General features: G+C 46.2%; 1 protein-coding gene across 1 annotated transcript in view; it reads left to right on the plus strand.

Moving 5' to 3' along the window:
- The window catches only part of CACNA1C (calcium voltage-gated channel subunit alpha1 C), a 698,267-nt gene that overhangs the window by 581,116 nt on the left and 104,328 nt on the right, over nt 1-12,823 (plus strand). The window contains exons 25-30 of the mRNA XM_054386505.1: nt 1,263-1,370; nt 2,176-2,228; nt 2,331-2,477; nt 3,343-3,544; nt 4,040-4,198; nt 9,886-9,996. Coding sequence (XP_054242480.1) covers nt 1,263-1,370; nt 2,176-2,228; nt 2,331-2,477; nt 3,343-3,544; nt 4,040-4,198; nt 9,886-9,996 — 780 coding nt within the window. The remainder of the gene's footprint in view (nt 1-1,262; nt 1,371-2,175; nt 2,229-2,330; nt 2,478-3,342; nt 3,545-4,039; nt 4,199-9,885; nt 9,997-12,823) is intronic.

Below are 12,823 nucleotides of genomic sequence, written 5' to 3' on the forward strand. Positions count from 1 at the left end.
CTTTGTAGCTATATATAACTAAAAACTAGAAAAGTCCCAACTTCAAAACTACACATTTAAGTTATTTCGAGCTACAAGGACCTTTGCAATGTTTCAAGGAGTGTTTCAGCAGAACCACAGAATGGTTGAAGTTGAAAGGGACCTCTGGATGTTGTCTTGTCTGATGACAATGCTCAAGCCGGGCCACCTAGAGCAGGTTGCTCAGGATTGTGCACATACGGCTTTTGAATATCCCCAAGGAGGGAGACACCACAACCTGTCTGGGCAGTGTATTCCAGTACCCAGTCACCCTCACAGTAACAAAAAAAAAATGTTGCCCACATTCAGCTGAACCTCTTCTGTATCAGTTTGTGCCTGATGCCTCCTGTCCTGTCAGTAGGCACCACTGAAAAGAGCCTGGCTCTGCCTGCTCTGCACTCTCCCTCTAGGTGTTTATATAGATGGATAAGATTCCCTTGAGCCTTCTCTAGGCTGAAGCTCTTTCATGCTTAACTCGTAAGAGAGTTGCTCCGGTCTCTTAATCATCTTTGTGGCCCTTCATTGGACATCCTCCAATATGTCCATGGCTCTCTTGTACTATAGAGCCTAGAACTGGACACAGGACATGAGGGTATGGCTGCCCAGGGGGGTTGTGGACTCTTTGTCTCTGGAGATATTCAAGATCTGTCTGGCTGTGTCCCTGTGTGATCTGCTCTAGGTGCTCCTGCTCTGGCAGGGGGGTTGGACTGGATGAGTTTTCGAGGTCCCTTCCAGCCCCTAACATTCTGTGATTCTGTGATAAGTGCTGAAAGTACTTTGCCTAAACAGCCCAGGATGCCCTTTGTCTTTTTTTGCAGTGAGGGCTCATGCTCCCTTTGGTGTCCACCAGGACCCTCTCAGGTCCTTTTCTGCCGAGCTACTTGCTGGCTGGGTGGCCAGCATCACCACTGAGGTTAAATGATGTAGTTTGCAAGGGTGGCAGAAGGGTTTACAAGCCTGTTTGAACAGCCTTGCTGTATTGGATAAACTCCTTTGTGAGTGCTGGTGGGTGCCCAGCTATGTAAGTTGGTGTTGCTGGAAGTCTCAGAGAGCTGAGCTCTGGTATTTTCCTATCCCTTTTTGCCTGTTTCTAAGAGTACAGCGAGGAACGTAGCAAGTTCATCTTTTCTCCCATTTCCTGAGAATTACTTCATGGGCAATAGTTAAATGAAATTCTTCTCCCTTAGCCATAGCAGATGAGAAAAATGCTGCAAGTTACTTTTGTTCTTGTCTTCCACTTGCAGCACGTGGTCCAGTGTGTGTTTGTCGCCATCCGAACCATCGGCAACATTGTGATAGTCACCACACTGCTGCAGTTCATGTTTGCCTGCATTGGAGTTCAGTTGTTCAAGGTAAAACCCTCAGGCCCATCCATTCAGCCACTACACTGAGCTGTAGTACAGGCTGGAAATGAAAACAGCATGAAGAAGCCTAAGGTGAGGTGGAGTCTTCTGTGTGAAGGACACCACACATGGGGAGCTGTCAGCATTGCCTGGGTTCCTGCTACCAGCAGTTCCCCAAACCTGGACTGGGCATATTCAGAACTCCTGCCCTTCATCTGTAACCAGAAGAAATCATCAGTAATGTCAGTGAGCTCCTTCTGCCCTTCATCTGTAACCAGAAGAAATCATCAGTAATGTCAGTGAGCTGCTTCTGCCCTTCACCTATAACCAGAAGAAATCATCAGTAATGTCAGTGAGCTTCTTCTTCCCTTCATAGCTTGTGGAACGACTTTAGTGCCAGAGAGGTGAAGGGGCTTGTTTTGGTACCTGCAGGCTGCCTGCCCTCCACCTTGTAAAGGAAGGGGCATTCCAGATAATCACAGGAGGTTATTCATTCCCTGCTCTGTGTCTGCTTTTATTTCTTTGCCCCTCACCACCCTCTCATAACTGGCATTCTGCAGCACTCAGTGGTCATGCACCTCAGGTCATGCACCTCAGGAGAGTACTTGTGCAAGCAGATGAGAGCCTGTGCTCTGAAGTAACCAGATGCAGGCAACTCTCAATCCAGTTTGGTTGCATCTAGCTGTAAGAGCACATAAACCTACTCATAGTTGCTTGCAAGTAGTATCCATACAGAGACTCCCTGCTATGTGATCTACCCTAACCCTCGCAGTGTCAGGAAAGGAAACTTCATTCCTCTGTCTTCTTTTTCCAGGGCAAGTTGTACAGCTGCACTGATAGCTCCAAGCAGACAGAAGCAGAATGCAGGTGGGTTTGCCCTTTCCCAGTCAGCCCTGTTCCCTGGCCACTCCCCCTCGGTGTAGTGTAGGTGTAGCTCTGCCCTGCTCTCTCTCTGCTCTCCACCCACAGAGGCTACTACATCACGTACAAGGACGGGGAGGTGAACCAGCCCATGATCCAGCCTCGCAGCTGGGAGAACAGCAAGTTTGACTTTGACAACGTCCTGACTGCCATGATGGCCCTCTTTACTGTCTCAACCTTTGAGGGCTGGCCAGAGTGAGTCCTTGGGGGACCAGTGCAACACTAACCAAGTCCTCATTCATTTCAAAAGAGACAATTCAAATGCAAAGCATTTTGCCCAGTCTAAGTATTTAAATAAGCCTCAAGCCTTCAGTGTAGCAGTAGTAGAAGTCACTGTAGCATTGTGCACCTTGTAAGTTCCTCAGGACCTGCAGGTGTTGCTGTCCCATGAAAAAGTGCACAGCACTGTCTCTGGCTCTTAAAAAGTTATTGCCAGCAGTAGCAGTGCCAGTAATATTTGATACAAGTGTTGTGGATAGAGATGGCTACGAAATGCCTACCAGGCACTTAGCAGCATTGCTGGGTGTTGAAGTTTCCTGCTGGAGCCAGCAGGGCAATATGAAACACAGCAGTATGGGCACACATGGGATGTCTGAGCAGGCTGTGCTGGCTGTGCCACAGGGGCTGAGAACCCCCACAGCTCCAGTGTGACAGAGTGACATGTGCATGCAGGGTATTGAGGGGCTGACCCTGACCTGTCTCACTGGGTGATGCCAACAGCAGCCAACCACAGTTAACAAGTGTTAGAAGTGCTGAGATTCCCTTCTCTCACCAAACTCAGTTCCCAATAACACGGACCCTCCTGGGTTCTCTCAGCTAAAGGGCATGCTCTTGAAACAAATATTAGTTGTTCACCTGTGAAAACTTTTCACCCCTGAGCAGATTCAAATGTGTAAAATCAGTAAGAACCAATTCTTCTCTTTTGCAAGAGTTTATGCTCAGAGAAGTGCAAGTCTATACATCTGAAAGAAAATCAGAAAATTCAACTTTATGACACCACCTATTAAGGCCTTAGGGCAGTTGCAGACTTTCTCTGCATTGAGCTCCTGTTTGCTTTCAGGTTGCTGTATAGGTCCATTGATTCCCACATGGAGGATGTAGGACCCATCTATAATCACAGGGTTGAGATCTCCATCTTCTTTATTATCTACATCATCATCATTGCTTTCTTCATGATGAACATCTTCGTTGGTTTCGTCATCGTCACATTTCAGGAACAAGGAGAGCAAGAGTACAAGAACTGTGAGCTGGACAAAAACCAGGTAATTCACTACACCTCCTGGCCACTAAAGGTTAAAAAAAAAAGAAAAACAAAAACAAACAAAAATACATTGAGGATAAACATTCCAGAGAGAAATCCACCCAGAGAGGGACATGGAAAGATTGTCAGCAAAGTAAAGCAGCAAACTGGCTTCCCTGACATCTTCCAGGAGTCCGACTAAAACAAAACCCACACGATAAATCTTTCTGTAAGGTTTGCTCAAGGGGTGAGATTTATTAAACATTTATGCTGTAGCATTTGGTTCACTGAGATTAAATGAGCATGGCAGCATTGTCTGGCCAAAGTAACTGCATGTGGAACTCTTCAGCAGGTAGGGTGTGCATATTCAGATTGCAACCCAGCAGAAATTCTACCTTCCAAGACTTTTCATTTCAGTAAAAGACTTGAAAGGCGTTTTGCTTGTCTTTGGAGGTAGCTGGCTGAGCAATCCAGTGGTTTGGGGTTGATTTTTACATCTCCACTGCCTCTTTCACAGCGCCAGTGTGTAGAGTATGCCCTGAAAGCCCGGCCCCTGCGCAGATACATCCCCAAAAACCAGTACCAGTACAAAGTCTGGTATGTGGTCAACTCCACCTACTTTGAATACCTGATGTTCGTGCTGATCCTGCTGAACACCATCTGCCTGGCCATGCAAGTAAGTAAGCAAGCAGAAAACCTCACAGGTGATGAAGCATTGAGTTGTTTCAGCTGGAAAAGACCTCTAGGACCATGGAGCCCAACCGTCTGCTTAACACCACCATGGCCATTAAACCACAAGTGCCATGGCAGAGAATCAGAGAATCATCCAGTTCCAACCCCCCCTGCCTAGGCCAGGGACACCTCACACTAGATCAGGCTGGCCAGAGCCTCATCCAGCCTGGCCTTAAACACCTCCAGGGATGGGGCCTCAACCACCTCCCTGGGCAACTCTCATGGTGAAGAACTTCTTCCTCATGTCCATTCTGAATCTCCTTACTTCCAGCTTTATTCTATTCCCCCTAGTCCTGTCACTACCTGATATCCTAAAACGTCCCTCTCCAGCTTTCTTGTAGGCCCCCTTCAGATACTGGAAGGCCACAAGAAGGTCACCTCAGAACCTTCTCTCGTCCAGATGATGTCCAGATGTCTCTGTGTTCTCTTAACACCTCTAGGGATGGTGACCCCACCACCTCCCTAGGCAGCCTGTTCCAATGTCTGACCACCCTTTCAGTAAAGAAATTTTTCCTAATATCCAATCTAAACCTCCCCAAGCACAATTTGAGACAACTGCTCTTGTTCTGTTAATTGATACAAGGGAGAGGAGACCAACACTCACCTCACTGCAACCTCCTTTCAGGTAATTGTAAAGAGCAATAGGATCTACACTCAGTATCTTCTCTTCCAGACTAAACAATGCCAGGTCCCTCAGCTGCTCCTCACAAGACTAGTTCTCCAGGCCCTTCACCAACTTCACTGACCTTCTCTGAACATTCTCCAACACCTCAATGTCCTTCTGGTAATGAGAGGCCCAAAACTGAACACAGTAATTGAGTTGTGGCCTCTCCAGAGCCATGATCGCTTCCCTATTCCTGTTGGCCAGGATGCTGTTGGACTTCTTGGCCACCTGGGCACACTGCTGGCTCATGTTCAGCCAGCTGTCAACCAGCACCCCCAGGTCCAGCTTTCCAACCACTGTGCCCTAAGCTTGCAGCATTGCATGGGGTTATTATGACCCAGCACTTGGCCTTGCTAAACCTCAGGCAACTGACCTCAGTCCACCAATCCACCCTGTCCAGGTCCCTCTGCAGAGCCTTCCTATCTGAACAGATCAACACTCCCACCCAGTTTGGTGTCATCTGCAAATACTAAGGGTGCACTTGATCCCCTCAGCCAGATCACTGACAAAGATATGAAAGAGAACTGGCCCCAGCACTGACCCCTGGGGACACCACTAGTGCCCAGCCACCAACTGGATTTAGTGCCATTCACCACCACTCTTTGAGCCTGGACATCCAGACAGTTTTTAACTCAGGGAAGCATCCACCCAGCCAAGCCATGTGCAGAGAGTTTCTCCAGGAGGTGCTGTGGGAGGCAGTGTCAAAGGCTTTACAGAAGAACACCATCCACAGCCTTGCCCTAATCCACTAAAGGAGTTACCTTGTGTTGAAGGAGATCAGGTTCACCAGGCAGGACCTGCCCCTCATGAGCCCATGTTGACTGGGCCTGATTGCCTGCTTGCCCTGCACATGCTGCATCATGGCACTCAGCATGATCTGCTCCAGCACCTTCCCTGGCACCGAGCTCAAACTGACAGCTCTGCAGTTCTGGGTCCTCCTTCTGGCCCATCTTGTAGATGAGTGTCACATTTGCTAATCTCCATTAGACCTCTCCACATTTGCTGATCTCCATTAGACCTCTCCACTTAGCCAGGACTGCTGGTAAATGATGGAAAGTGGCTTGGTGAGCACTTGTGTTATCTCCCTCAGTACCCTCAGGTGCAACCCATCCAGTCCTGTGGACTTGTGTATGTCTAAGTGGTGCAGCAGATCACTACCCAACTTCTCTTGGATTGTGGAGGCTTCGTTCTGCTCCCCATCCCTATCCTCCAGCTCAGGGGGCTGGTTATCCAGCAAACCACCTGCAAAGAAGATACTGAGTGCCTCAGTCTTTTCCTCATCCTTTACCACTTTGTTCCTCCCTGCATCCAACAAAGGACAGAGGTTCTCTTTAGTCTCCTGTTGTTGCTCATGTATGTAGAGATAGATTTCCTATTCTTTTTAACGGCTGAAGCCAGAGACTTATTAAACTTCATTGGAGAGAACATAGAAACGAGTGAGGCTGAGAACTACTTTTAACTTCATACCATGTACTGAAGGAGAGGGGTAGGGCCATGATAAAAACCTTTTACTGTGTTTAGCCCTGATGACATCTAGTTAGAAGGAGGAATCTGCCTCTCTTCCTCTTCCTGCTAACACCTGACAAGTCCGACAATTTTGCTTTAACTCCTTAAAAACAAACAAATGAAAAAAAAAAAAAACCAAAACCAAACCAGCAGTTAAGCCCCAGACCAATTCAGTGGTCACTATAATAACAAGTGACTCATTTCCTATGGAATGTATCCATAAGCCTGGAACTGCCACTCACCTGAGATGTGAATCTGAAAGATTTAGAGATTTTGTCTGTGTTCAAACATAGAGGACAAATATTTTGACAAACAAGACAATCAAGGAACGTGGGGGGAGAGTGTAGGAAGGCCCTAGTAGCTCATTTATTCTCTGTTAAGAACTATAGAAATGTCTAGAAAGACCCTTTGGAAGCCAGAATGCCTATCTCATCACTTCAAGGCAGGATCAGGCCACCTAAAGCATTTAATGATAGGTATTTGCCTAACTTGCTTCATTACCTTACTGCCTGTGCATTCATTTTCTTTACTGGGAAGAGATTTTTCCAAACATCTAATGTGAATCCACCAAAGAAACATTTGCAGCTGCATCTATGAAAAACAAAAAAGAGGTGGTAGATGAGCCTGTGCTGGTGGAGAAGCATTAAAGAGGAAAGAGTCACAGCCTTTCCTAAGTAACCAGTTTTTAAAAGGATTCCTCCATTCCTTTCAGACAGGAAATGGACCTTCATAGACACAGCATGTTCTGTGCATTTCCCCAGGTCTGTGCTTTCCTGGCTTGTTCCTTCCAGCCTGTCTCTGCACAAGGCCTCCCTCACTCCCCTTTCTTTTTCAGTCAGTCCCAGGCTCCATCTAAGCTTATCCCTGCACTCCTAGTTTTCTTGGCCACTTGAGTCCCAGCCTCTTCTCCACTCTGCCTGCTTAAGAGCAAGCCTGTCTGTCACTCTTCTCCCTAAACCCATCCTTCTCCCTCACCCTTCTCTACTTTGCCCTTGACTGCAAGTCCAACTCCCTGTGCACTTCTACACCAACTTCCCTTTTGCCTTCAGCATCCCACCACTACGTTTTCCACTGCATCAGTCTCAGTCTGCTCCACCCCCAGCCTCCCTCAAAAGCAGCCTCAGTTTCCTATCACTCACTATCAGCCTATGTCTGTAGTCATGGTCATTTTTTCCTTACCTATTCTCACTGTCTCCCTTCCAGTCTTACCAGATTTATTGACCTCCCTACTTTGCAGTCAGCTGGTTCAGCTCTTTCTTTCCCCACTGAGAAGGCTTCCTCTGCTGTCTTGCCTAAAGTACCAAGGAGTGAAGCAGCATGAGCACAAGTTCTGTGCCCTCAGCTGAAGTATCTATTGCCCTGCTGTCATGAAGCACAAGGGAGGGTCTAGTGTGGTCCCTGTGAAGCTTTGAAGCATGCTCAGTTGCCATTGACAATGGTGCACACCCAGGGCAGGTAGAGCTGGAAGCTATAAGACATTTGTGAGCCCACAGGCAGAGCAGCATCTCTGAATGTCATAGGAAGTCTGTGTACGTCCAGAGAAAAGCATCGTCTTGTAAAGGCTTGTGCTGTGGCCAGGCTTAGGTAAAACATCACCATGGACAAAATCCACATTCCAGTAGAATTCCAAGTTCTTAAGCAGAGTCCTGGAGTTACTAGAGAGTCTTTCAAGGAAAATGTTACAAGACTATTTGAAAATGCCTCAACCATATATTTTTTTCCTGACCTGGCTTTGTGCTGCAGCTGAGTTCTTTCCACTAAAACTCCTTTCAATAAATCACACTGAGACAATGAAAAGTCATCCCAGCTGGTTTAAATATCAAAGTTAAGCAACTACAAATGGCATCATAGAATCACAGAACTGTCAGGGTTGGAAGGGACCTCAAGGATCATCCAGTTCCAACCCCCCTGCCATGGGCAGGGTACACCTCACACTACAGCAGGTTGCTCACAGCCACATCCAGCCTGGCCTTAAACACCTCCAGGGATGAGGCTTCCACCACCTCCCTGGGCAATCTCTTCCAGTGTCTCACCACCCTCATGGGAAAGAACTTCTTCCTAATGTCTAATCTAAATCTGCCCTCCTCTAGCTTGGATCCATTGCCCCCAGTCCTGTCACTCCCTGGCACCCTAAAAAGTGCTTCCCCAGCTTTCTTGCAGCCCCCTGCAGATACTGGAAGGCCACAGGAAGGTCTCCTTGGAGCTTTCTCCTCTCCAGACTGCACAACTCCAACTCTCTCAGCCTTTCCTCATAGGAGAGGTGCTCCAGCCCTCTGATCATCAGCATGAACTGATCTTGCAGCATGAACTGGAGCATGACCTTAGAATAAGGCAATGCAATCAGTCTTAAGTATAATGATCTGGAAATCAGGATATGGAGAGTGAGGTGGCAACATTTGCAGAAGACACTACTTGAATTAATCAATGGAAGACAGAGAGTAACTTCATAAGGTCTTAGTAATTAAGTTAAGTGAAGGGGCAGCATGATTGCAAATTGAATTCTGAGCTGACAAATGCAGGATAATGCATATTGGAAAGAGGTGGTTTGAGCTGCTTGTTTGCTTTGCAGAACCCTGAATTCAATGTAATTACTTGGGGAATGGCTTGGTGTCATTCTGAACAGCTCAGTGAGCCCCCTGTTTATTGGGCAGTAGTGATCAACCAACCAAACAAAAACCCTAACCCCTGTGTTAGGGAAGTGTAAGACAACAAACATGATCTGAGACTGCCTTGGGCCATGATGTAACTCCATAGTGAGCCCTCAGCTGGAGTTAGAAAGGCAATGTAGGCAGCCCCCAGTCCAAGAGGTGTTTTAAAAATTAGAGGAGATCTAGAGCCAGGTCGCAAAAATGTCTAAAGGTATGGAAATGGTTATGTTTAATGGGAAATGGGAGATGGGGCTGGAACACTTCTCTTAGGAGGATAGGTTGAGGGAACTGGGATTGTTCAGCCTGGAATAGAGAAGACTCCAGGAGGACCTTTTAACTGCCTTCCAATACCTAAAGGGAACCTACAGGAAGGCTGCAGAGAGACTTTTTACAAGACTGTCCACCCATAGGACAAGGGGAAATGGATTTAAAGTGAAGGAGAATAGGTTTAGATTGGATTTTAGGAAGAAATTCTGCACTGTGAGGGTGGCAAGACTCTGGAGAGGCTGTGGATGTCCCCTTCCTGGAGCTGTCCAAGGCCAGGCTGGATGTGGCCTTGAGTAACCTGGGCTGGTTGAGAGGTGTCCCTGCCCATGGCTGGAGGTTGGATTAGATGAGCTCTGAGGTCTCTTCCAGCTAAGTCCTTCTATGGTTCTTTTATATGGCTCTATTAATTCTGAGTTGAAACAACTGGAGTGTGCTGGGGGGTTCTGCAGAGAACCTCAACAGAAAGGGATCTCAGGAAGGCTCCGTGGATTTCTAACTGGCTGCTATGTCCATTCCTCATGCTGCTGCTGGGATGCTATTTTTCAGCACTACGGTCAGAGCTGCATGTTCAAGGAAGCCATGAATATCCTCAACATGCTCTTCACTGGCCTCTTCACTGTTGAAATGGTCCTGAAACTGATTGCCTTCAAACCCAAGGTAGGTGCTGGAGATGTAGAGTTTCCTGGCTGCTGTAGGGTGTGTGTGTGTGTGTGTGTGTGTGTGTGCATGTGTGTGGGGCAGCTGTGAGGAGAAGGAGGAGGTGAAACTTTCTGATCTATTACCCCACCAAAAACTGAGCTGGGCAGTTGCTCTCTGGATTGGAGTCTCAGATATTTAATAACTTTTTCACTGGAGAGTAGACAAAAAGAAACCCAACCAACCAAACAAAAACACCTAAAAAAGGAAAAAAAAAAAAACAACAAAATAACCACACAAACCACAAAAAAAAAAAAAAAGAAAAAACAAACCAAAACTTGCCTACTAATAGAGAAGGTTCCTAGTTCTCTGTTTGCATCAAGTGAAGTAGTGATGCTGTGTTAAGACTGGAACATTTGCCATTCTGAATGTTATCCTGATGCGCTCTCTGTCTTGCCTTAAATAAATTTGAAATAGCAACCCATGATTAGCCTCCTGGCCTGAGTGAAGTTAATCAAGCATGACTCATTTTGAGTTAGGAGCTTTGGAAAACTTTTTTTTTTTTTTATCCCCTTCTGGGAGGTTTCCATCTCAGTGATAGTTTGAATTGCTTTAGGTTTGAATTTAAGACTTTGTTGGTAACATTCAGCACCCCCAGCTGGTCCTAGCTGCAGTATTGTCCTGTCCATCGGGCTTTGTCATTCTGCTAGGGTGAGTGCTGTAGAGCTGCTGCAGTGTGGGGTGTGGTGATAACCTACAGGTTCTTCCAACTCAGTTGGCACAGCTGCTGCAGGGCAAGGACAAAGATTCTGACCTCACTTAATTTGACATTACACAAGGCTTTCTTCTCTGTGGCTTCAATTCATGAGGAAAGGAATCCAGATACCTAAGCACAGGGACCTCCTGCCCTCTCCTGTGTTCAGTAATACCTTGACACATGAGGTCGTGCCTTGAAGGAGACCTTGGCACACTGAAGCTGTCAAATGCTGCCTGAAGCATCATTTGACATTGGGAAAGGTGAGAGCAATTGTGTCTGACAGTCATGCTTGTCCTTAGCATTAAACATTCAGGGGGTCCCCGAAGTCCAGAGCTCCTCCCAGTTCTTACCTGCACTGTTCCTCAGCTCAGGCATTTTGCTCTCCAGTGCTACTCAATTCAGTCTCATTTTTTCTTGTTAATTCTGGTTTGACTTTATCTTACTCAGCTTCTCTCTCCTTCTCCCACATTTTCTAGTATTTGTTCTAGAGACAAGTCACAATTTCTTCATCTTTTTCCTGAAGCCAGTATCACTCTCCTATCTCAGATGTAGTTCTCTTGGAAGTGAGGAGCATCTTGTGGCAGCCCTGGGGAAGAATTGATTTTCTTTTTTAGTTAGGTCTCATTCAGTGTCTCGGGAAATGTATCATCATCTATTTCAGAAGGGATTGTAATCTTCAGGTAATATCTACCTTTCACTCTTGAGAAGTCACCATGTCTACTAGCAAGCAAATCTTCTGTCACTGTGTAAAGATGCCATCTGCACACTGGATACCCAGAAATGTATCTCACAGGCTTTGTAATGTTCCTCTGATTGCATGGATCTACTTTACAGGAGATCCTTAACTTGGAGAACTTCTGGTTCTCAGCAATATTTACTTTGAGTATTTAGGGGAAAGGTTGAACTGAGCTCTGCACATGCCCAGGGTAGGCTTTATCTGACATGGTGGCTTCCAGCTGTAAGGAATTGACTTTGATGATACTGGAAGTGCTTTCTGCTTTCTGGGTCTTACTTCCCTGTGCTCAAATCACCTCTTCAAATTTTACTGCAGAACAAAATGTTAAACAAAATCAACCAGGAGTAAACCTCTATCCTCCAGCTAGCAAACCACTGGAACAGACTGCCCAAAGAGATTGTGAAGTCTCCAGAACTGGAATCTTTAAGATGAAGTCAGAGGAGCCTTTCATCAGAAACAGTTTAGGAAGGTATGATCTGCCTTCAGACAGGGAATGGACTAGACCATCCCATGAGGTCCCTCTCAGCCCAAGTTTCCATTTTTCTGTAGTTTCCAAACTAACTACCCAGGTACTGCACTAGAGCAGAAGTGAGAATATAGAAAGAAGTTCTCCCTGTGATCAGAACAGTAGAGTCATAATGAAGTCTTCTCAAGTAAGAAACAGAAAACAATCTCAGCTTGGGTTCTGTCCATCCTGACAGAGCAGCTAGCAAAGAGAATAAATCTGTCTACAATCCTAGTCTGGCCTGTATGCCAAAAGTAGCACTAACCATCAAGCTGCTCTTTCAATTAAATACCTTCAATGTGTCAGTGGGAGCTGAAATTCCCCCCACACCAGCAATAACCAGTCTAGCTCAGCCTGGAAATGAATGAAAGCTGTATTTACAAGCAAAATCTACAATCTATGATGAAATGCAATGAATATGTACAAATACACAAAAATTCACAACATTTGCAAATATATACAATCAAAAGAAAGGCACAACCAAGATCCCTTTGCTTCCCCCCAAAGGGGACCTTTCCCAGGGGGCCTCTCTCCCAGGGGCCTCCCCCCCAGGCCCCCTGGCAGAAAGCAGTTAGTTAAAAATAAAAAGGTTGTTAACTTAGCTCTCCAAGGTCAGTGTGTTATCTTCAGCCAGAAGAGGAGAAGAAACAGCAGCCAGACAGCCCAGCAAGTCACCCTGACTGCAGACTCCCCACTTTGTTTTGAGTAGTAGTTCTTAAACATTTCTATCTATCCGGTAGAAGTGTTTAGAACAATCATTATTTTGCTTTCTTCCACCCAATAGTGACTTATTTACACTCTTTAGCTTTCTCTGCTTGAACTTTGCAAAGGAAAATTAAAGAGACAGTTT

The sequence above is a fragment of the Indicator indicator genome, chromosome 14 (genome assembly GCF_027791375.1).
Source record: "Indicator indicator isolate 239-I01 chromosome 14, UM_Iind_1.1, whole genome shotgun sequence".
Lineage (NCBI taxonomy): Eukaryota > Metazoa > Chordata > Aves > Piciformes > Indicatoridae > Indicator > Indicator indicator.